Source organism: Bison bison, unplaced genomic scaffold (assembly GCF_000754665.1).
Source record: "Bison bison bison isolate TAMUID 2011002044 unplaced genomic scaffold, Bison_UMD1.0 scf7180017864383, whole genome shotgun sequence".
NCBI classification, from domain to species: domain Eukaryota; kingdom Metazoa; phylum Chordata; class Mammalia; order Artiodactyla; family Bovidae; genus Bison; species Bison bison.
This window is the reverse complement of record NW_011494955.1, coordinates 4086288-4113124: the sequence shown is the minus strand read 5'-3', so window position 1 is coordinate 4113124 and position 26837 is coordinate 4086288. Positions and strand designations below refer to the sequence as shown.

General features: G+C 37.1%; 1 protein-coding gene across 6 annotated transcripts in view; it reads right to left on the bottom strand.

Annotated features, from left to right (window-relative positions):
- LARP4 (La ribonucleoprotein domain family, member 4) overlaps window positions 1–26837 on the bottom strand; it is a 69692-nt gene that overhangs the window by 12295 nt on the left and 30560 nt on the right. For 5 of the 6 annotated variants that reach the window (XM_010857810.1, XM_010857807.1, XM_010857808.1 and 2 more), the window contains 6 exons: window positions 24252–24388; window positions 22660–22763; window positions 15508–15618; window positions 14731–14784; window positions 3950–4162; window positions 3637–3770 (listed from right to left, as the gene is read on the bottom strand). In XM_010857810.1, coding sequence (XP_010856112.1) covers window positions 3637–3770; window positions 3950–4162; window positions 14731–14784; window positions 15508–15618; window positions 22660–22763; window positions 24252–24388 — 753 coding nt within the window. The remainder of the gene's footprint in view (window positions 1–3636; window positions 3771–3949; window positions 4163–14730; window positions 14785–15507; window positions 15619–22659; window positions 22764–24251; window positions 24389–26837) is intronic. The other variant, XM_010857809.1, reaches the window with a different exon arrangement.

The following is a 26837-nucleotide window of genomic DNA, read 5'->3' as shown; positions in this document are numbered from 1 at the left end:
TCAAGGGGGTGTGTGTGTGTGTGTGTGTGTGTGTGTGTGATTCATGTTGATATATGGCAGAAACCACCACAATATTGTAAAGTAATTATCCTCCAATTAAAAATAAAATTAGAAAAAAAAATCCACCTTCCAACGCAGGGGACAGGGGTTCGAGCCCTGGTTGGGGAACTAAGATGCTATAAGCTATGGGGCAACTAAGCCTGTAAGCCATTGCAACTATTCAGCCCACGTGCTCCAGAGCCTTCAGGCCACATGTGCCGCAACTAGAGAAAGCTTGGGGCCGCAAGAGAGACCCAGTACAGTCAAAATTAAAATAAATGAATAAAGTTTATTTTTTAAAAACTGAGAACACTTCAAGTAAGGTCAAGTAACTGAGGATCTTGGCTCTACAGGAGATTTAAAAAGGAAGTACTAGATTTTCATTTAGCCCCTTCCCTACAGTTTATACACTCCATTTTTTTAGTCTATTTTCATAGTTATTCAGCTACCCTACTAACTCTTCAGAGAATATAACAAATGAAGGTACTACTACTAAAACAAACATAAATATCAGGCTACAAATTTTAGCTAAGTCTCATATATGATACTTTTCCAGAAAATTACTTACATGATACAAAATAGATTCTGAATAGCAATGAAATTCAGTGTCAACTAACACAAACTAATTTTCAAAACATTTATATTATCCATCAGATCTGAAAATGACCTCAGGAGGTACATATACTATTTATATATCTGTTCAGAAATTATCACCAAAATCTTCTCACTGCATCAATACACCCAGTAAGACAAGTTACGAGGTTTAAAAAGCCCCCAGATCTCATAATCTTTCCCTTCACAGAGAGGGACTTACAATCGAAGTCCAGGCAAAGGAAAAAAGGATGACGAAAGAAATGTGATAAAAGACGAGAAGGAACGTGACAGAAAGGTAAAATACTAAAGGAAGAAAATTGCCCACATTTCTGAAAGTTAGTCCTATGATCATCACTGGGCTGTTACAAGGTTAGTAATATAAACTGCTCCTTGACCAATGACTTAAATATATAAAAATAAAGGCTTGGCAGTGGTCACTTCTTAGAAGTAAGATGGAAATCAAGATTTGGGTTCGTAGTCAACAGGCTCTAGTTCATCTGCAACATCTACACTTTTATAAGGAAGTATCTGTGTATTATTTCTGTGACTAAAAATTAGTAACTATCTACACTGGTCAACTACATGGATAAAACTATACACAAATAGATTTGAGTAACAAGGAAAATCACACTAAATCTATATCTCCAAAACCACAGATACATCTCCTTGTAAGCAAGAATGTCTTGACTGTCATTCTTGGCTTTCTTATTGCAATTTTACCTCTTTTGCCAAGAAAGCAAAGCAGATAAAAACATCAAGTGACAATAAAGGAATACCATAAACCCACGTTAACGTATTTTTAAGGTAAACATTTGCAAACACTAATACTTTTTGTTGTTACTGAAAACTGTTTTTAGTCTATCATATCATATAACCAAGATGTCTATTTCACTTAACTGCTTAAAGCAAAATTCACCTCTTCAAAGAAAAATGAAATCAACAGATACATATTTCTACAAAGTTACTATTTCTAATCATAAGAAATCTGTATCTCCTCACAAGGGAAGTATAAACTGTCATTTGTATTAATGGAACTATTTTCAAGAAAAAAAAAAAAAAAACTTTACTAGCTATAGTAGAAGAAAAAGAAATATACTAATCTCAGGTTTGCTAATTAATAAAAAGCCATGTAACCCTAGTAAGATAACCATCCTCCTCAACTTTCAGTTTCTTCATCTGTAAAATGAATACACTATAACAAAGGTCTTTCCAGACTTAAACATCACTGTCTCTATGTGCATATGGTAATTAAAAAAAAAATTTTTTTTAACAGGATGGAGGTTAGAGGACACTGTGTGTTTTAAGGCTCATTGAACTTCTACACGTATGTCCTAGCAATTACCTGAATTTTGTTCTTATTACTGTATCAAACTAACAGTCATTTATAAGAGCACAAATAATCTTTTGTTTATAAAGAATCCTTCATTCTTAGAATATGAAGAGTTCTCATTTGAAACTTCATAAAACAATTATGAATGTGTATATATAGTAAAAGTTTCCAAACACTTAAAAGTGACCTTCAGGGAATTCTCTGGTGGTCCAGTGGTTAGGACTTGGCACTGTCAGTGCTATGGGCCCAAGTTCAATACCTGATTGGGAAACTAAGATTCTACAAACTTCCTGGTGCGAACGACAACAAAGATGTTCAAATGTTTAAACCAAATGTGTCAGTTAAAAGTGAGTACAAAATCTGTGACTATTAGAGAGTGGTACATATGAATGATTCTAGAATCTACTGAGAAGAGTATTTTTTTTTAAATACTGGAAGGCTTGTTTCTTCAGTGAAGCATATTTCAGAAAAACCTTATAAAAAAGAATTAAGTTCCTAAAAGCTATTTTGGAAAAACATACCCCACATGTGGTCTCCTTGCCAAAAAGAATCAAATAAGAGAATTCTCATTCTGGCAAGAAAAAAAAATTACTGAACAGAAATAATTAAAAACAAAAAACAACATAGGAGGCTCACAAAATAAGGCAGAGAAATAGTAGATGTGAACTTCTAAATAAATCTAAACAACTAAATAAATCTGAGCCCCTTCTCCTTCGGTTACTTATACTCTGGCAAAAGTCATATTATATACCAAATTACTGAGATTACCAGTTTATAATCTCAACTGAGATTCTGGAGTTCTTAATAATTTATTCAGAATACTATGGTTTAAGTGTAGGCTTTGGAATCAAACTGCCTGGACTCAAACCTTGGCTCTGCAAGCTACTGGCTACATGCTTTTGGACATGATATGTAATATTTTTATTTCTCAAATTTCTTAAATAGACACAATACTGTATCTACAGGGTTATGAAAATTAACAGTGATATAACAAATCAAGGTCTTAAAACAGAACTTTAGACATGACTCAGTAAAGAACGGGCTTCCATGGTGGCTCACACAGTAAAGAATCCACCCACAACGTAGAAGACCTGGGTTTGATCCTTAGGTCAGGAAGATCCTCTGGAGGAGGGCATGGCAACCCACTCCAGTATTCTTGCCTGGAGAATCCCATGGACAGAGGAGCCTGATGGGCTACAGTCCTTGGGGTCGTAAGGAGTCGGACATGACTGAGTGACTCAGCACAGCATAGTTTGTGGAAATCGAGTCAATCCTTAAAAACGATAAATAACTCACTCTCCCAGTATTTATTACTCAAATCAGTTAACATTTCTGCCATCAAAAAACTCATGTTTACAAAATGTTGTTTAACACATTAAATGGTACCTAGAAACCAGATTTTATATTGTTACCACAAAATTTTTTCTGTTCTCATTATTAAAAAAAAAAAAAGTCAATATATACTGGTGTATAATCTCAGTCCCAAATCCTTTTTATCAACTCTGAGGTAAAAATGTGTTTATCAATTGTTAACATACTTTTTTTGGGGGGCGGGGGGGGGGGGACCGGACCTTTTTATTGTGTTAGAAAATAAGCATTGCTATTAACATACTGACTCTAAGAACTACCGGGAATTGTATACAATAAATTCCAGCTATCATATTATACCTTACCGATTTTTTTGGAATGGTCGACCCATATTTACAGCAGCAGCGGCGGCGGCAGCAGCGGCGGCAGCGGCAGCATTTGTTTTATAAGATCCTGGTGAATTAAAGCCATTCACAAAACTACCATTGGGAAAGGGAGCCTAAAAGAAAATTTTAATGTTTAAATTGATTTGGGGTATTAAATATACTTATCACCATTTAAAGCCTATAAAGTAACCACCATCAACACAAAACAAAATAAAACAAGAACTCTTAACTCTGATTTCTTCAAACTTCAGCTTCAGTGAAAAACCATATATTCTCTAAGGATCTTACTTACCAGTGGTGTTTCAAAGTAAGGTGCAGGATTTGGAGACCAAGACTGAGGCACAATACTATAGACAGAGTACTGTTGGTGAGGATTATATACAGGCTGCATGAAGACCGGTGAGGCATACTGTGCTTGAGTTTGAATGGGCTGACTATACATACTAGAATCCATTAATCGATAACCATTCTTAGCAAAAAATGTATTGATGGCTTTTATCCTTGCCTAAAAGCAAGAAGAACACAAAGAATATATAATCACAAAGGATTAAGTGCATACTTTCACAAGTATATTTAATTTAAATTTTAAACATTTTACTTTTAAAAACTTTTACACAGAAAATACAATTAATACAATAAACAAAGTAAAATCATAAAAGTCAAAATATTAAAACTGCAACTTATCAAAACAAGGGGAAAAAAGGCAAGTGGCTCTTATGTGAAAAGATGCTAGACCTTGCTCACAGAGAAATGTAATTAGAATGGAATTAATATTTCTCACTTATAAAATTGGTAAAAGCCTAAAAATCTAACAACATACTCTACTGAAAAAGCTGTGACAAACACATACTCTGATACACTGATGATGGGTGTTCAAAACAGTACGACCCTTAAAAAGGGAAAAAAATAAAAGTAACCTGGTGACTCCAGAGCCTTTTGACAGAAAACGTATAGGAGCCTGAAACATCCTGTTCCATTAGAAAGCAAGGAACATTAAAAACTACCCTAACAAAAGGACTCAAAGAGGCCACACTTCATCAGTAAGGACAATAAACACACCAAATATGTTTAAATATTCAAAAACCAAAAATAGCTTAACAGTCGTTTTTGAAGGTCATTTTGAAGGGGCTTCCCTGGTGGTGCAGACAGTAAAGAATCTGCCTGCAATGCAGGAGACTCGGGTTCAATTCCTGGGTTGGGAAGATTCCCTGGAGAAGGAAATGGCAACCCACTCTAGTATTCTTGCCTGGGAAATCCCATGGACAGAGGAGCCTGGTAGGCTACAGTCCATGGGGTTGCAAAAGAGTTTGACAGGACTTCGTGACTAAATAACAAGGGAACCAACACATTATTTTGAAAACTGGTAATAAAAGCTAGAACCAGGCATTTATCATATACATAACCTATACCTAAGGGTAATGAATATGAGAGAAAGTATTTTGACTAACAAATGGAAAAAATATAGAACAGAAATAGCAACAGATAGCAACCCTTAATGAATGTATCCAGTCAATGATCAGCAACAGCTAGTACAGGAGACACACACATGGACACTATGTGTTTTTGTTCTCTCTGCTGCTCCAAGATCAAGTCCAATCCTGATTAAGCCTCTAGATCTAGCTACCAATTTGCATGAAATAGACAGGACAAAGACTGTGTTAAAACTATGCTTAAGAATATAACTAGCCAACTAAAAAGTGGGCTGAGAACTTGAATATACATTTCTTTAAAGATATACAAATGGACAATAAGCACATAAGAAGACGCTCAACATTACTAATTCCTGAAGGAACATAAACTGAAACCACAAAGCAATCCCACGTCACATCCACTAAGATGGCTACTAACAAGAAACAGAAAACAGTGAGGTGCTGGAGAGGATATGGAGAAACTGGAACCCTGTGCACTGCTGGCAGGAGTATAAAATGGTACAGCTACTGTGCAAAACAAGCATGGAAGGCCCTCAAAAAGTTGAAAGTAGAATTACCATATGATCCAGCAATTCCACTTTTGGGTATATATACAAAAGAGCTCAAAGCAGAGTCTTGAAGAGGTATTTGTACACCCATGATTCATAACAGCATTATTCACATGAGCTAAAATATGGAAGCAAACCCAAGTGTCTATCAACAGATGAATGGATAAGCAAATTCTGTTATATAAATACACTGGAATATGTATCAACCTTAGAAAGGAGGAAATTTTTCAATATGCTACATGGATGGACCTTGAAGACACAATATTAAGTGAAATAAGCCAATCACAAGGAGAAAAATACTGTATGATTTATTTATATGAGGTAAGTAATCAAAGATAATATAGGCTTAGGTGGTTGTCAGGGGCTGGAGGAGGGGAAAACAGGGAGTTATTAACAGGCACAAAGTTTCAGTTTTACAAGAAGAAAAGAGTTATGAGAATAGATGGTGGTGATGGCTGTACAACAAAGACAATGTGTTTACTATTACTGAACTATTAAATGAAATTAAAATAAGATGGTAAATTTTATATGTATTTTAACACTATATGTATATACACACACAGAGCGCTAACTTCCCTGGCTGTACAGTGGTAAAGAATCTGCCTGCCAAAGCAGAGTACACAGGTTGGATCCCTGGTCTGGGAAGATTCCACATGCCATGGAGCAATTAAAAGCCTGTGCGCCACAACTACTGAGCCTGCGTGCAGTCAGCTACTGAAGCCTGTGGGCCTAGAGCCTGTGCTCCGCAACGAGAGAAGCCACAGCAATCAGAAGCTCACGCAGCACAATGCAGAGCAGCCCCCACTCACTGCCGCTAGAGAAAGCCCACTTGCAGCAACAAAGACCCAGTGTAACCAAAAATAATAGATTAATTTCAAAAACAGAAAGTTTCAGTGTATATATATATACACACACACATAATAAATTTTAATTTATATTACTATGGACACTGCCTGCAGCTTGTGGGATATTAGTTCCCCAACCAGGGATTGAACCCGTGCCCCCTGCAATGGAAGCATGAAGTTCCAACCACTAAAACGTCAAGGCATTCCCTACTTAGAGGCTTTTTTGTTTGTTTTTTTGGTCATGCTGTGTGGCATGTGGGATCTTAGTTCCCCAACCAGGGATCAAACCTGTGCCCTCCAGTGGAAGCATAAAGTCTTAACCACTGGACCACCAGGAAGTCCCATCACCAAATTTTTCAAAGGTAGAAAACAGATTTAAAAGGACAGTCCAGAGAGAAAAAAAAAATAAAAGGACAGTCCACTAAAAATGATGTAAGCAAGGAACAAAGATGTCTAAGAACAAGTAACTAGATAATCAAGTTGCAGTACAGGCATACTATACTTTTACTGCACTTTGCTTTATTGTGCTTCCCAAATATTATGGTTTTGTTTTTGTTTTGTACTATTTTTGCAAAATAAGGGTTTGTGTCAGACCTGCATTGAGCAAGTCAATTGGTACAATTTTTCCATCAGCATTTGCTCACATTGTTAAGAGCTGATTCATAATATTAGCTTCAAGTGTATAAAATAAAGGTCCAATTTAAAAAATACATATTTTTGGTTGCATTGGGTCTTCATTGCTGCAAGTGGGCTTTCTCTAATTGTGGTGAGCGTCTCTGCATGACACTATGGTAATTCTTGCAATATTTCTCATTTTGTCATTATTGTTAAACTTGTTATGGTGATCTGTGATCTTTGATGTTACTATTGTAATTGTTTTAGGATACCACAAACCACGCTAATATAAGGTGACAAACTTAATCAATAGATGTGTGTGTTCTGGCTACTCTACCAATGGACAGTTTTCCTGTTCTCAATCTCTCCCTGGATCACCATATTCCCTGAGATACAATATTGAAACGAAAATAGCCTCTAAATATTCAAGTGAAAGGAAGAGTCACAGCTCTCTTACTTTAAATAAAAAACTAGAAATGGTTTTTAAATTATTTATTTGGTTGTTCCTGGTCTTACTTGTGGTATGCAAACTCTTGGTTGTGGCATGTGGAATCTCGTTTCCTGATCAGGGATAGAACCTGGGCCCCTGCACTGGGAGCATGAAGTCTTAGCCACTGGACCTCCAGGGAAGTCCCTAAAAACAAGTTTAGTGAGGAAGGCATGTTGAAAGCCAAGAAAGGCCAAAAGCTAGGTCTCTTGTGCCAAACAATTAAGTCAAGTTGTGCATGCAAAGAAAGTTCTTTAAAGAAATGAGAACTACTCCAGTGAACACACAAATGATAAGAAAGCCAAACAGCCTTATTGCTGATGTGGAAAAGTTTCAGTGATCTAGATAGATGATCAAACCAGTCCCAACATTCCCTCAAGCAAAAGCCAAATGCAGAGCAAGACCCTAATTCTCTTCAATTCTGTGAAAGCTAAGAGAGATGTGGAAGCTACAAAAGAAAAGTTTGAAGACAGCAGAGACTGGTTCATGAGGTTAACGAAAGAAGCTATCTCTATAACCATCGAAGTACGAGGTAAAGAATCAAGGACTGATGTAGAAGCCACACCAAGTTATCCAGAATATCTAGCTAAAATAAGTAATAAAAACTTTCAAATACCTTAGGACTTTCATAGCTAGAGAAGATAAGTCGATGCCTGGCTTCAAGATTTCAAAACTTAGAAGGACAGGCTGACTCTCTTGGTAGGGGCTAGTGCAGTCAGTGACTAAACTTGAAGCCAATGCATATTAACCATTCCAAAAATCCTTTGACCCTTCAGAATTATGCTAGACCCACTATGGCGAAGAAGAACTAAAGAGCCTCTTGATGAGAGTGAAAACATTGGCTTAAAACTCAACATTCAGAAAACTAAGATCATGGCATCTGGTCCCATCACTTCATGGCAAATAGATGGGCAAACAATGGAAACAGTGACAGACTTTATTATTTGGGGCTCCAAAATCACTGCAGATGGTGACTGCAGCCATGACGCTTGCTGCTCCTTGGAATAAAAGCTATGACCAACCTAGACAGCATATTTAAAAACAGAGACACATTTAAAAGCAGAGCTTGGGATTAACGTACACACATTTACACATATATACTAGGCCCGTCTAGTCAAAGCTATGGTTTTTCCAGTAGTCATGTATGGATGTGAGAATTGGGACTACAAAGAAAGCTGAGCATGGAAGAATTGATGCTTTTGAACTGTGGTGTTGGGGAAGACTCTTGAGAGTTCCTTGGACAGCAAGGAGATCCAACCAGTCCATCCTAAAGGACATCAGTCCTGAATACTCATTGGAAGGACTGATGCTGAAGCGGAAACTCCAATACTATGGCCACCTGATGCAAAGAAATGATTCATTTGAAAAGACCCTGATGCTGGGAAAGATTGAAGGCGGGAAGAGAAGAGGACAACAGAGAATGAGATGGTTGGATGGCATCACTGACGTGATTGACATGAGTTTGAGAAGGCTCCAGGAGCTGGTGATGGACAGGGAAGCCTGGTGTGCTGCAGTCCATCAGGTCACAAAGAGGTGGACACGACTGAGTGACTGAATCAAACTATGCCTATGCTCTTATCAATGAAACAACAAAGCTTAGAAGACAGCACAACTGTTAACAACATGGTTTACTAAATATTTTAGGCTTACTGCTGAGATCTACTGCTCAGTAAAAAAGATTCCTTACAAAATATTACTACTCACTGACAAGGCACCTGGTCAGTCAAGAGCTCTAAGGAAGATATATGATGGAGTTTATGTTGTTTTCATGCCTGCTAACACAACATCCATTCTGTAGCCCAAGGATCAAGGAGAAATTTTGGCTTTCAAGACTTAATTATATAAGTTTTTACTATACATTTTATAAGGCTATTAAGTAGTTGCCAGAGATAATGATTTCTTTGATGGAGACAGGCAAAATCAATTAAAAATCTTCTGGAAAGGATTCACCATTCTAGATGCCATTAAGACTATTCATCGAAAGAAGGCAAAATACCAACATGAACAGGAGTTTAGAATAAGTTAATTCCAACTTTCATGGATAACTGAGCAGTTCAAGACTCAAGTTTACTGGAAGAAGTTAACTGTGGATGTGGCAGAAATAGCAAGAGAACTAGAATTAGAAATAGAGCTGAAGATGGAACTGGATTGCTCCAATTTCATGATAAAACTTGAACAAATAAGGAATTGCTTCTTATGGATGAAGAAAGTGGTTTCTTGAGATGGAATCTACTTCTGATGAAGATGGTGGAAGACTGTTGAAATGATAAGAATGGATTTAAATATTATATAAACTTAGTTGTTAAAGTGGTAGCAAAGCTTGAGAAGACTGACTCCAATTTTTAAAGTTCTAGAGACTTCCCCTGTTGGTCCAGTGGTTAAGAACCCACCTGCCAGTTGCTGGGGACACAAGTTCAGTCTTCGGTCTGGGAAGATTCCACGTGCTGCAGGGCAACTAAGCCCATGTGCAACAACCACTGAGCCTGTGCTCTACAGCCTGCGTGCCACAACTGCTGAAGCCCCCACATGCTAGATTCTGTGTTCTGAACAAGAGAAGCCACTGTAATGAGAAGACCGAGTACTGCAACTAGAGAGTAGCCCCCTGGTGAAAGCCTGCATGCAGCAACTAAGACCCAGTGCAGCCAAAAATAAAAATAATAAAAATTAAAAAAAATAAATAGAAAAGGCTAAATTATAAAAACCCTGGTTAGAAAACATAGGGTTAACATTTCATGATCTTGGATTGGTGATGATTTTTGATGTATGGTACCAAAAGCACATACAACAATAAAATTAATTGAACTTCATAAAAATTAAAAACTTTTGTGCCTCAAAGGACACTTCAAGAGAATCAAAAGGTAAACTACAAAATGGGAAAAAAATACTTGCAGATCATATACCTGACAAAAGGTTAATATTCAGAATATATAAAGATCTGGTACAAATCAACAAAAAAACAAATAACCCAATATAAAACATGGTCAGGGACCTCCCTGGTGGTCTACTGGTTAAGAATCTGCCTCCCAATGCAGGAGATGCAGGTTCCATCCCTGACTGGAAAACTAAGATCCTACATGCTGCCAGGCAACCAAACCTGCACACCATAACTACTGAGCCCTCACACCACAACCAGAGAGAAGTCCGCGTACTGCAACAAAGATCTCACGTGCACAATAAGACCCAATACAGTCATAAATTTAAAAATATTTTTAAAAAATAAAAAATGGTCAAAGGACCTGAATACACATTTCTTCAAAACTGATATAAAAACGTGAAAAAGTCCATGAAAAGATGCCCAATATCTTGTGTCACTAGGAAAATGAAACCCAAAACCATAATAAGATTCCACTTTTTCCCATTGGTTTTATCAAAAATAAGTGTTGGCAAGGATGTAGAAAAATTTGAATCCTTCTCTATTGCTGGTGGGAATGTAAAAGGATACGGTTTCTTTGGAAAACACTTATGCACTCCTCAATATGTTAAACATATAATTATTATGTTACCCAATAATTCCCAGTACATACGGGAACTCAAACAGATAGTTGTGCAGCACTGTTTACAATAATCCAAAGAGGGAAGCAACCCAAGCATCTTTCAATAGATAATGGATACAAGAAATGTGGTATTTATACAGTGGAATATTATTCATCAAATAAAAAGTAATGAAGTTCTATACCTCTGGCTGATGCATGTTGTTGTATGGCAGAAACCAACACAGTATTGTAAAGCAATTATCCTTCAGTTAAAAATAAATTTTTTGGAAAAAAATCTTAAAAAAAAGAGAAATGGATTATAAAACACGAAAAAAAGTTCTGATATATGCTCCATATAGATGAAGCTTGAAAACATTATCCTAAGTGAAATAAGCCAGACACAAAAGAACAAATGTCACATAATTCCGTTTGTATGTAGCATCTAAAATAGGTGAACTCAGAAAGACAGAGACTAGAAGGGAAGTTACCAGCAGCTGGGAAGAATGGGAAGTTATTGTTTCATGGGTATAGCATTTTTATTTGGGAGGCCGGGATGTTTGGGAACTTTGTTTCAGAGTTTTTGTTCTGAAAAATACCAGTAATGATTGTACAGCAATGTGAATGTACTAAATGCCACTGAGCTGTACACTTAAAAATGGCAAATTGCATGTATGCATATTTTACCAATAATAAAATTTTAAGAAAGCATACATTACAAATTATCTGTAAACAGAGCAACAACTTAATGTTTTTCCATGGATAAATGATTAAATCATGATATACACGAACAATATTCTATGTATAACAGAAACAGTGGTGAATGAAAAGATCCTGAAGATCTACTATGAGAAAACAACAGAAGTGAATACACTGTACATTTCTATTCCCATAAAGATAGACACGAAAAAGATTTCTAAATGTATGCAGAAAAAACTGCTCTGGAGGAATCTGAGAGAGGGAGATTTAATTAATTAATTTACTATGAATCACTTGACCTTCTTAGCACATACAGGTATTACCTTCACAGTTAAAAATTCTGAAACAGTAAACATACAACAGAAATATATATATAGAAATAAACATATATAATATATATATTCTATAATATATAAAATTTATATGAAATCCAAATAAAACTTAATATTCTCAGTCATAAAAACTCAAAACAGGAAGTATTGCCTCTTAATGAAAATTATCCACAGCACAGGAGGGCAAGCATTGTCCACTGAATCCCTTTGTCCTCCAAGATCACTGCTTTTGAACCAGAGAACTTCAGAAATGAAAAGCATGCACACTTCAAAGAAACAAACCAAGACCTGAGGGGTAAATGACATGCCCAGATGAAAGGACGTATAGCTGAAAATAGCATCAAGGCCTGGAACATACAATTTCTTGCTCCTGCACGTGTCTTTCTGGGTGCAAGGTCATCTGGTTTTAATGAATGATATAAAAATTAATTAATGTGAATCTCCACAAGAATACTGCTTTATTGTTGTTCAGTCGCTCAGTCATGTCTGACTCTTTGCAACCCCATGGATTATGTGATGGATAATCAAAAGAACCATAGATGAAAATCAAAATGGCAGAAAAAGAAGAAAACTATAGTGAAAGAAAGGAAGGAACGAAGGGACAAATTTACCACTAAACCTGAGATCTCAGCAAAAGCAATAAGCTGTAAGATACAGGAGGTATAAGGAAAAATCAAAATAGTGATTATTGGTAAGATCTATCAAGAAAGTAATCCAAAAGGCCCAACAAACTAATAGATCTAAGGAGTTCAGCAAGGCTGCTACAAATGAAAACATTTTTGGAAAAAATCACTAAGTTACCAAGGAGAGGGAGAAAAGCAGTAAAAATTTCTTTAAGGAAATAAGAAATACAACAGACTTGAATAAAGAAAATATATCATAATAAAGTTACCACAATAATGAATAATTCAGGGTAAAACTGCCAAATGTCCCCAATTTAATCAAATAATTAAATGTAATCCCATTAATTCCAATAAGGTTTTTGTTTGGTTGTTACTATTAGACAAACATTCTAAAATTCATATGGAAAAGAAATACTTAAGATAATTCTAAAAAAGCACAAGGAAGAAGACTTTGTACAAGGAGAAAAGGATATTAGAAATCTATGGTAATTAGAACAACTAGAGATATATAGGACAGATGCAACATTACACACAACTTGTGGAAGGACAGACCACTTAATAAGTGCTAACACAACTGCCTTTCTATAAATGAGGGGAAAATGAAATCAGATCCCTGTCTTGTACTATATATGAAGTTAATTCCAGATGTATCAAAGACCTAAATCTGACATATAAAACTTTCAAGTTGTTAGAAGACCTCGGGAATATCCTAAAAGCCTCAAGCAGGGAAAGGAAATAAGGAGAAGAGTATTACAGGTAGAGGAATTAGAATGATAACTGGCAGATACCTTCATTCGTAATATGAAAAGTAATACCACCATGGAAAGTAATAATATGGTAGTAGTGAGATCTGAATATGTCATGTTCTTAGAACAGTATCTGAGATACAACCTCTTAATAAATGTAAGCTTCTCTCATTCTGGTTCTTTCACTTACTAGTTATGCGGAACTGGGTATGTGACTTTCATGCCTCACTTTCTTTACCAGTAAAAAGGAGAGTAACCACCTTACTGCTGCTAAGTCGCTTCAGTCGTGTCCGACTCTGTGCGACCCCAGAGACAGCAGCCCACTAGGTTCCTCTGCCCTTGGGATTCTCCAGGCAAGAATACTGGAGTGGGTTGCCATTTCCTTCTCCAATGCATGAAAGTGAAAAGTGAAAGCGAAGTCACTCAGTCGTGTCCGACTTTAAGTGACCCCATGGACTGCCGCCTACCAGGCTCCTCCATCCATGGGATTTTCCAGGCAAGAGTACTGGAGTGGGGTGCCATTGCCTTCTAACCATCTTACTAGGTTCTTATAAAAATTAAATGAGTCTATACACACACCATGCTTAGAATAGACACTGATATACAGTTAAGAACTCAGTAAGATTAAGAACAACACACCACATTTACAAACAATAATTACATATTACCCAGGGAATGTGGAGCTTGTCAAAGTAAGTGCATGTTTAGGATTCTATCTTGGACGGTAGGTTTGGTAATAATGTGGAGGATGGGCTTTAAGAAGGGGAAAGCTGAAGGGACAATAGTTAAAAGGCTATTCTAATCTCTCAAGCCTAAACAATGGCAATAATGACTGAAAGAAGTTTTGAAGTGGATTTTGAAGTGAACAGATTAGACATGAAAACAGTGAGCCAATCAATGACAATTTCCAGGTTCTCAAATAGCTGAGGATTAGCATAGATAAAGTTAACTGAAATGAGGTTGAAAATGGGGAATGTTTCCCACCTTCGTTGCTAAAAACTCATTCCTGCTCCTGACTTTTGAGATCTACAATTATCTTACATGTTGTCAATCAGCATCTAACTAAAACTTCATGCTGTCTGAAGTTATACTTTCAAAAGTTATTGCTATTTAGAAAGTATTTTGATGTCCTATCAACTAATTTTATGAAATAGCATTTCATATGAGTCAGAAAATTTTTTAAATTCATTATGTGGTTAATAAAATGTCATTCATCTTTGTTAACAGACAACAAAAACTTTCTTGTCTGAAACTGGACTACTTAAAAATGTTTCTTACCATGATTGGCTTGCCCTGAAATGTCTTAACTTCTTCTCTTAAGTATTTAAAAGCCTGTTACAAAGCAGAAAGGAACTTTCATTAGCATTCAAATATTTCATTAAAGCAATCATTATTCTATTGAGAGGTTTAATATTACCAACTATCTCTAAACCATAAAAAATTCCGAAGGTGACCCCATTATGCAGATGATAGGAAATGAAAAAGCAGAAATGTGAGACCTCAGCTACAGTTAACATTTATTATGTAATAACTACTAAGGATCACTACAGATAAAATGCACAAAATTCAGAAAAGACCCAAAATATCACTACATATCAATTTTAAAATAGGTTCAGAGAGCCTTCTAAGATGAAGAATTAAGACAAATCTGAGTGACTTAAAAATGTTATTATATAAATTTTTGTTTCAAAGTAGTTTTACTTATCTTTATATAAAACATGCTAACAAGAGTAATATCATTATGTCAAAATTCCAAGAATCAGAAGTTATATATATTGCGGCCTACTATGTAACAGAAATACTAACTACTGAGTACATGTTAATTTGAAAACTGTGTGCTAATTTTTTATTGATAAGAAACGGTTCTTATGTTGAAACAAAGCTTTAGGAAGATCATCAAAAAGAAAACCAATTAAAAAGCAAAACCAAAAAGGTGAACAAAGTTCTCCAAAGTCTTGATAAACATTACTGTAAGCACACATTTTTCTCAATTAAAATACACACTATCTCTTTTTTCACCAGCAGTTCAAATCAAAAGAAAAGCTTTCTTCTCACCTGTTGTGCATCTGTGTCTGACTGGAAAGTGATATACCAGTTGCTATTGTGCGCAAACTCACAGCTTATCACCTTGGGGCAGTTTTCATTTTTAAACAAAGCTTTTACTTCCTAAAAATGAAAAACTTCAGTTAACCCTAAAAATATATCAATAATAGGCAGTTTTTCCTCTTCATGTCTTTGGGTCCTTTCTATTTCTTTACTTAGTAACTGTTTATATCTTCTGCCCATTTTTCTGTTGAATAGAATTATGCTCTAAAAGAAGAATATGCATAGTCATAGTGTAAACTGTGTGCGTGATTTAGGGAAGGAAACTTATTTTATCATCAGCAAAACTGAAAAATTATTTCCGTCCTACTGCTGCTAAGTCACTTCAGTCGTGTCCGACTCTGTGTGACCCCAGAGACGGCAGCCCACCAGGCTCCGCTGTCCCTGGGATTCTCAAGGCAAGAACACTGGAGTGGGTTGCCATTTCCTTCTCCAATGCATGAAAGTGAAAAGTCAAAGTGAAGTCGCTCAGTCGTGTCCGACTCTTAGCGACCCCATGGACTGCAGCCTACCAGGCCCCTCTGTCCATGGGATTTTCCAGGCGAGAGTACTGGAGTGGGTTGCCATTGCCTTCTCCAATTTCTGTCCTAATGGCAAGCTAAATCTTCCTTAAAGAAAAATCTCTGAAGTCCTATCATTATCTAAAAAAATGCGAGGGGGGAGGGAGGGGTGGGGGAAGGAGAAGGTCCTAGATTAGCATTTTCTAGGTGCTAACTATTTTCATGCATTTCTCCAGGCAAGTTTGGCCTTGGAGCCCAAAATGAAGCAGGGCAAGGCAAACAAAGAGTTTTGTCAAGAGAACTTGCTGGTCATAACAAACACCTTTTCCCAACAACCTAAGAGACGACTACACATGAACATTACCAAATGGTCAGTATTGAAATCAGACTGATTATATTCTTTGCAGCCAAAGATGGAGCAAATGTCTACAGTCAGCAAAAACAAGATGTGGACCTGACTGTGACTCAGATCATCAACTCCCTATTGCAAAAATCAGGCTCAAATTTTAAAAAGTACAGAAAACCACTAGGCCATTTATGTCAGGTAGGACATAAATCAGATACTTTATGATTATACAGTGGAAGTGACAAATGGATTCAAGGGATTAGATCTGGGAGACAAGAATGCCTGAAGACCTATGGACAAGAGGTTTGTAACACTGTACAGGAAGCAGTAACCAAAACCATCCCCAAGAAAAAGAAATGCAAGAAAGCAAAATGGCTGTCTGAGGAGGCTTTACACATAGCTGAGGGAAGTTCAGTTTGGTTCAGTTGCTCAGTCGTATCTGACTCTTTACAACACCATGGACTACAGCGTGCCAGGCCTCCCTGTCCATTACCAACTCCTGGAGTTTACTCAAACTCATGTCCATTGAGTCAGTGACGCCATCCAACCATCTCATCCTCTGTTGTACCCTTCTCCTCCCACCCTCAATTCTTCCCAGCATCAGGGTCTTTTCAAATGAGTCAGTTCTTCCCATCAGGTGGCCAAAGTATTAGAGTTTCAGCTTCAGCGTCAGTCCTTCCAATGAATATTCAGGACTGATTTCCTTTAGGATGGACTGGTTGGATTTCCTTGCTGTCCAAGGGACTCTCAAGAGTCTTCTCCAACACTACAGTTCAAAACCATCAATTCTTTGGTGCTCAGCTTTGTTTCTAGTTCCAACTCTCACATCCATACATGACTACTGGAAAAACCATAGCTTTGACTAGACAGGCCTTTGTTGGCAAAGTAACGTCTCTGCTTTTGAATATGCTGTCTAGGTTGGTCATAACTTTTCTTCCAAGGAGTAAGCGTCTTTTAATTTCATGGCTGCAGTCACCATCTGCAGTGATTTTGGAGCCCAAGAATAGAAGCAAAAATCAAGAGAGAAAGGGAAACCCACCCAACTGAACACAGAGTTTCAGAGAATAGAAAGCAGAGATAAGAAGGCCTTCTTAAGTTAACAGTGCAAAGAAGTAGAGGAAAACAATAGAATGGGAAAGACTAGAGATCTCTTCAAGGAAACTGGAGATATAAAAGAACATTTCATGAAAGGACGGGCATGATAAAGGACAGAAATGGTAAGGATCTAACAGAAGTAAGAGAGATTAAAAAGAGGTGACAAGAATACACAGAACTATACAACAAAGGTCTTAATGAAGATAATAACCACAACGGTCTGGTCACTCTCACCTAGAGTCTGATATCCTGGGATATGAAGTCAAGTTGGCCTTAGGAAGCATTACTACAAATAAGGCTAGTGAAGGTGCTGGAATTCAAGCTGAGCTATTTCAAATCCTAAAAGATGCTGCTGCTAAAGTGCTGCACTCAATAAGTCAACAAAGTTGGAAAACTCAGCACTGGCCACAGGACTGGAAAAGGTCAGTTTTCATTCCAATCTCAAAGAAGGTCAGTGTCAAAGTATGTACAAACTACCATACAATTGTGCTCATTTTGTGTGCTAGTAAGGTTATACTCAAAATCCTTTAAGCTAGGCTTCAGCGTATATGAACTGAGAACTTCTAGATGTACAAGTTGGATTTAGAAAAGGAAGAGGAACCCCATGGAACTGACAACATACACTGGATCATAGAGAAAGCAAGGGAATTCCAGAAAAACATCTACTTTTGCTTCATTGACTACGCTAAAGCCTTTGAATGGAAGATTGCCAGGAGAATTATAAACAACCTCAGATATGCAGATGATACCACTCTACTGGAAGAAAGTAAAGAGGAACTAAAGATCCTGTTGATGAAGGTGAAAGAGGAGACTGAAAAAGCTGGCTTAAAATTCAACATTCAAAAAACTAAGATAATGGCATCCAGTCCCATCACTTCATGGCAAACAGATGGAGAAAAAGTGGAAGCGGTGACAGATTTTATTAGACTGCCACCCATTGATTTCTACCTTCAAAACTCTATCAATACTCTTCAGATATTTCCAGTTCCTTTAAACAGTATAATGAATTTAGTTAAATCTTAATATAATCCATTATTTTTATCCTTTTATTATTCTTTAGAAAGAATAATATTCATAGATTTACTTTCCCAAGTATAAGAAGTCTGGATATAAACGAATCAAAATTTATTCTACCTGATAGCAGTCTTTCAGGTCACCATCCAAATCGCCTCAATTTAATTTGAATTTTAGAGACTATTGCCAAGATCAACCCTCTCTGGCTATTTTAGTCATCTGTACTTCCTTTACTTTTTTTTTTTTTTAATGAATAGTGTGTTGCTTTCTTTCTTTTATCGGCTGTTTTTCATCTGTATAAGCACTCTATGTGTGCAGAATATGAGTTATAGTAACTACAGAAATAATAACAATGGCTAATGTACCAAGTATTGCTCAAAGCTCTTTATATAATAACTCAATTCTCACAATTTCATTCGTTACTACTATCCCACTTGGAACTCTGAATGCAGAGTTTCAAAGAATAGCCAAAGAGAGATAAGAAAGCCTTCCTAAGTGAACAATGAAAAGAAGTAGAGGAAAACAATAGAATGGGGAAGACTAGAGATCTCTTTAAGAAAATCAGAGATACCAAGGGAACATTTCCTGCAAAGATGGGCACAATAAAGGACAGAAATGGTATGGACTTAATAAAAGCAGAAGATATTAAGAGGTGGCCAGAATATACAGAACTATACAAAACAGATCTTAATGACCTGGATAACCCTGATGATGTGATCACTCACCTACAGCCAGACATCCTGGAGTGTGAAGTTTGAGCCTTAGGAAGCATCACTATGAACAAAGCTAGTGGAGGTGATGGAATTCCAGCTGAACTATTTCAAATCCTAAAAGATGCTGCCAAAGTGCTGCACTCAATATCCCAGCAAATTTGAAAACTCAGCAATCACCACATGATTGCAAAAGGTCACTTTTCATTCCAATCCCAAAGAACAGCAATGCCAAAGAATGTTCAAACCACTGCATAACTGCACCCTAATTTTACATGCTAGAAAGGTAATGCTCAAAATCCTTCAAGCTAGGCTTCAACAGTATGTGAACTGAGAAACTTCCGGATGTACAAGTTGGATTTAAAAAAGGCAGAGAAACCAGAGATCAAATTGCCAACATTAGGTGGATCACAGGAAAAGCAAGAGAATTCAAGAAAAACATCTACTTCTGCTTTAATGACTACACTGAAGCCTTTGACTGTGTGGATCACAACAAACTGCAAAATTCTTAAAGAGGTGGGAATTCCAGACTACCTTACCTGCCTTCTGAGAAATCTGTCTGCAGAACAAGAAGCAACAGTTAGAACTGGATATGGAACAATGGATTGGTTCCAAACTGGAAAAGGAGTACATCAAGGCTATATAATGTCACCCTGATTATTTAACTTACATGCAGAGTACATTATGCAAAACGTCTGGCTGGATGAAGCACAAGCTGGAATCAAGATTGCCAGGAGAAATATCAATAACTTCAGATATGCAGATGGCATCACCCTTATGGAAGAAAGTGAAGAGGAACTAAAGAGCCTCCTGGTGAAGGTGAAAGATGAGAGTGCAAAAGCTGGCTTAAAATTCAACATTCAAAAGATGAAGATCAAAGCATCCAGTTCCATCACTTCATGGCAAATAGATGGGGAACAATGGAAACAGTGACAGACTTTATTTTCGTGGGCTCCAAAATTACTGTGGATGGTGACTGCAGCCATGAAATTAAAAGGTGTTTGCTCCTTGGAAGAAAAGCTATGACCAATCTAGACAGCATATTAAAAAGCAGAGACATTACTTTGCCAACAAAGGTCCATACAGTCAAAGCTATTGTTTTCCAGTAGTCATGTACAGATATGAGAATTGGACCATAAAGAAAGCTGAGCACCGAAGAATTGATGCTTTTGAACTGTGGTGTTGGAGAAGACTCTTGAGAGTCCCTTGGAATGCAAGATCAAACCAGTCAATCCTAAGGGAAATCAGTCCTGAATATTCATTGGCAGGACTGATGCTGAAGCTGAAGATTCAATACTCTGGCCAGCTGATGCAAAGAGCCGACTCATTGGAAAAGACTCTGATGCTGGGAATGACTGATAGCAGGAGGAAAAGGGGACGACAGAGGACAAGATGGTTGGATGGCATCACAAACTCAAAGGACATGAATCTGAAGAAGCTCTGGGAGATGGTGAAGGACAGGGAAGCCTGGCATGCTGCTTGCTGTCCATGGGGTAGCAAAGAGTCAGCCACGACTGAGCGACTGAACAACAACAAATTATCCCATTTGGGCTTCTCAGGTGGCACTAGTGGTAAAGAATGTGCCTGCCAATGCAGGAAACAGAAGATTCCCTAGAGAAGGGAATGGCTACCCACTCCATTATTTTTCCTGTAGAATCCCATGGACAGAGGAGCCTGGCAGGCTACCATCCATAGAGTGGCAAAGAGTTGGACAGGACCAAACTGACACAGTGGCTGCTGCTGCTGCTGCTGCTGCTGCTAAGTCGCTTCAGTCGTGTCCGACTCTGTGCGACCCCATAGACGGCAGCCCACCAGGCTCCCCGTCCCTGGGATTCTCCAGGCAAGAACACTGGAGTGGGTTGCATTTCCTTCTCCAATGTATGAAAGTGAAAAGTGAAAGTGAAGTCGCTCAGTCGTGTCTGACTCTTAGCGACCCCGTGGACTGCAGCCTACCAGGCTCCTCCGTGCATGGATTTTCCAGGCAAGAGCACTGCAGTGGGGAGTGACACAGCACCCATGCATTATTCCATTTAACAGATGAGAAAACTATGGCAATCACAAAAAGAGATTAAGTAACTTACCCCAGGTCACAGAGCTAGTAAATAAAAATGCTGGAATTCAAATCTGGGCAGTTTCTGGCTCATACCCTTGAAATTTTTTCTTAATATTACAAATATTCTTCCTTTCTGCAATTTTCCATTCAATTTGTTACTTCTGACATATAATTAATAATTTAAAATCCAAGATCTATCTAGTGACAGTTTCTTTTCTAATTTCTCTCACTGCTTCTAAGTTTAGGAAATCATCCTTTTGGAAATTTAATACTGAATGACTCCAGGCAAAAAGATTAACTACTTATGTGTCAAATAGGTGACAAGGGTCTAAAAATTCTTTTTAAAATGGTTAATCAATTACCATATCAGTTACTGATTAACCCTCCTCATCTCTATCCTTAACATGACAACTCAATGTGAGGCTCCATGGCTTAAACAACATGGGTTTTGGAAACAGAAGATTAAGTTTGAATCCAGACTCTGTAACTTAAAACAGTCCATGTGTTATCTAACCATTCCAAGGCTCAGTTTATTTGTAAATCAAAACAAAAAACCTTAGGCTTTAAATAACTATAGTACGTAAGAGTTGGTAAAATCTGATTATTAAATAAATGTTATTATACTATGTTGTTACATCAAAGGATCTATTTCTGGATTTTTCAAAAACAGAACACCTATTGAATGCTTTTAAAATTTTATTTCAATTTTTATTTAAATTCATTTCATTTCATTGAGCTACATGGTTTGCAGGACCTCAGTTCCCCAACCAGAGATTGAACCCAGCTCACGGCAATGAAAGCCCTGAATACTAACCACGAGGCCACCAGGTAACTCCCCATTTCTGGATTTATTGTCTCATTAAAATATTATTTTACCCTTCTACCTGTACCATACTATCTTTATGATTGCAGCTTTGTTTTATTATTTTGCTGCTGCTGCTGCTAAGTCGCTTTAGTCGTGTCCGACCCTGTGCGACCCCATAGACGGCAGCCCACCAGGCTCCCCCGTCCCTGGGATTCTCCAGGTAAGAACACTGGAATGCTAACCAGTCCTAAATCATTAATCCTTACTCAAATTTTTAAGTCCTTAGTTAATCCTTTCAGTTTAATCATCAAGCTCCAAAACAGCCTATTTAAATTGGCATTCAATTAAATTAATAGAGAATCAGTATCACTACAATAGTCAAATTTAGCCTTCTAAAAACACAGAATTGGATCATTTTCCTCCCTGTGTGCCATTCTTTCAGTATTTCAGAATTTACAAAGCACATCAATGTTTACCCTATTCAAAGTAATTGACATGACAACAGTGACAAACCTTGCTTGTTTACCTCCTCCAATTTAAACAGTAAAGAATATTTAGCTTAAACAACGCTAATGATTTACCTCTATTGGTGTTGTTTCAGGAATCTCTCTAAGAATCACAATACAACGCTTATGACTTGGTCTCACTTTCTCACCCTTCTCATCAACTTGCACCATGGGAGAAGCTGAAATTTAAAAAAAATTTCATTCAGAAGTGAAAAATAGCGATACTATAATTCTATTAAAAAACTATTCATTTCAACTTCCAACTAAATCAATCAGCAGAGGCTAATATTTTTAAAAAATTAAGTGGTAGATTCAAAGATTACAGTCACAATAAAATACCTTGAGATTGATATGCAAAGAACACCATCCAATGTTAATCACTGAATGAATATTCAGAATACTTGCTCTGTCACTTGGCACAGAGTTGGAGTTGAAAAGAAGCCTTCACAGAGTACTCGGTAATTATTTCTCATAAGGTATTTCCCTATATACAATTACTGAATTTAAGTAAAATCAACGTACCTACACTAGCCAAACACTACTCTGGTAAGTGTAACAAGCTGTGACATGTGAAGAAATTCTTCTTCAAGTCTGAGAAGCACTTGAAACCAAGAATTATATAGAAATCATTACAAACTTTCTGGGATTTTAACATATTTACTCTTACTTACTACTACAGAGACCCAGAAGCCACCTTTTAGATGCTGCTTTTGAGTAATACTGAATAAAGGTAGTACCAAAAGGCAAAACTTTTATTTCTAATACCTCCTAATATTCCACATCTCCCTGCACAGGCAAGTAGAGAGAATAAAAGCAGTTGTTAAGGAAGAAGGCTTGTTTATAAATCCTAGGTTTCAGCCCTTGGTGGTACGAAATTCTGTCTCTTGGCCAATTCTTTAAATGTTGACAAGACTGGGTCATTTTAAGAAAGTATCTTTCCAATCGATCAGAGATTTAATAAATATCTTTATTCCTCTGAGAATGGAAATACCTACTCCTATGTAAAACTATTATTGGACTTTTTGTACTTAACTTTTAAACATCTCAAACAAATTTCATATAAAAGTGAAGATCTGTCTTTACTCAAGTAGTTAACAAAACCCATACGAGAGAGGTTACCAAGAAATGCTGATGTAAGACACAATTATCACCAAAAATTCTTAAACCTCAATCTAAAAATATAAACTCTTTACCAAACTTTAGAGCAGCGTTTGTTAAACTGGAGGTCGCAACTCTCTAACAGGTTGTAAAAACAAATTCAGAATAAAAGAAATGAACTCATTTCAAGCATTCAGTACTAATCTACATAATTAACATTTCAGTTCTGTATATGTAGTGTGTATATCAGGTTATGCCATGAAGTTTACTTCTTACTGTTGTTCAAGAAACACATTGCTTTAGAGGGTGGGATAACAATACATAAAGCATTTTAACAGCCAAAAAAACTGAGGTTTAATTACCTATAATTAAATGAGTAAATGGGTATCAAGATGAACAACCAAGGTACAGAACTGATATAGGTATGTATCAGTCAATAAAAACAGAAAAATTATTAGCACAGTATAACAAAAAACATGGAGTTAAAAACAATTTCCTATACGATCAGAAATCAAAGGAATATTTAATTTTTTGTTTTAAAAGTAAAGTAAAAGGTATGATTTACATACATCTCAAAACTTCAAGAATTAGATCAGGGTCTGTGGTCAGTTTTTTAATTTCTTCCATGTTAGCAACTGTCCAAATTGGGACGAACTGATCACTGTCCATTTGAGATATCAGGTAAAGATCCTTTGACAAATTTTCTCTGAAAGGAATAAGAGAAGTACAGTCCTATAAAGCAAACAAACTTTAAAAGCACCTAAAGAAAAGAGACGCCTTATTTACTTTTATCACTAAATCTAGGAAAACAAAATTATGCCATCAGAAATAACAAGGTAAACTATGAAAATACATAATATGCAACAAATACATTTTAACAACTTCTGGCAAGTTTCTGGATCCCTAAATATACTGGGTCCAACAGTTTTGAACAAGGGAGTTTATCAAATTATACTGATATGCAAAAAGGCTTAAAGTGTATCACAAAACATTACATACAGTTTTGTTCCATCATCATACTTTATCACTGATGTCAGAACATGTATATGGAGAATATAGTGTAAGCCATGAGTTGGATCATGAGGGATTTTAAATTTTTTAATGTTTTTCATTTTCAATAGGCACATTTGACTTTTAAATTTAAATAATAAAGCTAAAATAACAAATTTAAATCATTTTAAATTAAGACAAAAGATTCTGTCTCAAACATTTTTTAAAAAGGAAAACACACACTATCTTACACATAAAATCCTGTTTAACAACAAACTGAAGGAGAATCAAATTGCCTTATAATTTACATCAAAACTTTGGAACAGTATGGTTATAGCTAGAAATCTTTGCTTAAAAATTGTCTCAATAACCACCCTATTTAAAACTAAAACCACCCAAGCACTCCTGTTTCAACTCCTCCCTTGCTTACTCAGCTCTACTTTTATCCATTCCACATTGCAGGTGAATTCTTTACCATCAGGGCCACCAGGGAAGCCCAAGAATACTGCAGTGAGTAGCCTATCCCTTCTCCAGGGGATCTTCCTGACCCAGGAATCGAACTGGGGTCTCCTGCACTGCAGGCAGATTCTTTACCAGCTGAGCTAGCAAGGAAGCCTACTCTTTACAACTGTTTGGACTGCAGCCCACCAGGCTCCTCTGTCCAAGGGGATTCTCCAGGCAAGAATACTAGAGTGGGTTGGCAAGCCTTCCTCCAGGGGATCTTCCCAACCCAGGGATCGAATCTGCTTCTATTATGTCTCCCACATTGGCATTCGGGTTCTTTCACCACTAATGACACCTGGGAAGACTTAGTGCCTGGCAAAGAGTAGGGTCAAAGCCTTTACATTCAAATTATACTAAAATTGGACTTCCCTGGTGGTACAGTGGGTAAGAATCTGCTTGCTAATGCAGGGGACATGGGTTCGATCCCTGGTCTGCAAAGATCCCACATGCTGTGGAGCAACTAAGCCCACGGAACCACAACTACTGAGCCCGAGTGCTGTCACTACTGAAGCATGTGCTCCAGAGCCTGTGCTTCGCAACAAGAAGGCACCACAATGGGAAAGCCACGCACTGCAACAAAGAGTAGCCCCCACCTGCCACAACTAGGGAAAGTCCATGTGCAGCAACAAAGACACACACAAACCAACATAATCAAATAAACATTAAAATTTTATTAATAAATATTAAATAAATCATTTAAATTTATTATTGAATAAAATTAATATATTAAAAATTATACTAAAATAGAGTATTAATTACTTTAAGGTTATAACTGTCAACAAACAGCGGTTATTTGTCTTGGGGGGGAAAAGAATACAGAGGATAACAGTGACAAATTCACTTCAGCACAAAAGAAAGGACATTAGAACATACTGTCTTATTCCTTAAGAACCTGAAAACAAGACTACTATAAACATGAGTACAACTAAAAGACTGCATTCTAAATCGACTGAGACTTTCAGCAGGTCTATTCTTATAAAACAGAATGGCACACCCTTAAAGAAACCGTACCTTGTCAGAAGTTATGTCAAATAATAGATATATAACATCTAGGATTACGACTAATACCTAATATTGTTCAGTCGCTCAGTTGTGTCTGACTCTGTGACTCCACGAACTGCAGCACTCCAGTCTTCCCTGTCCTTCACTATCTCCCAGAATTTCCTCAAACTCATGTCCTCTGAGTCAGTGATGCCATCCAACCATCTCATCCTCTGTCGTCCCCTTCTCCTCTTGCCCTCAATCTTTCCCAGCATCAGCGTCTTTTCCAATGAATCGGCTCTTCCGATCAGGTGGCCAAAGTATTGGAGCTTCAGCACCAGTCCTTCCAATGAAATGTTCAGTGTTGATTGCCTTTAGGAAAGACTGGTTTGATCTCCTTGCTATCCAAGGGATTCTCAAGAGTCTTCTTCAGCACCAGTTCAAAAGCATCAATTCTTCGCTGCTCAGCCTTCTTTATGGTCCAACTCTCACATACATACACGACTACTGGAAAAACCATAGCTTTTTCAGACCACTCTCAGCAAAATGATGTCTCTGCTTTTTAATACACTATCTGGATTTGTTACAGCTCTTCTTCCAAGGAGCAAGCGTCTTCTAATTTCATGAATGTAGTCACCATCTGCATTGATTTTGGAGCCCAAGAAAATGAAATCTGACAG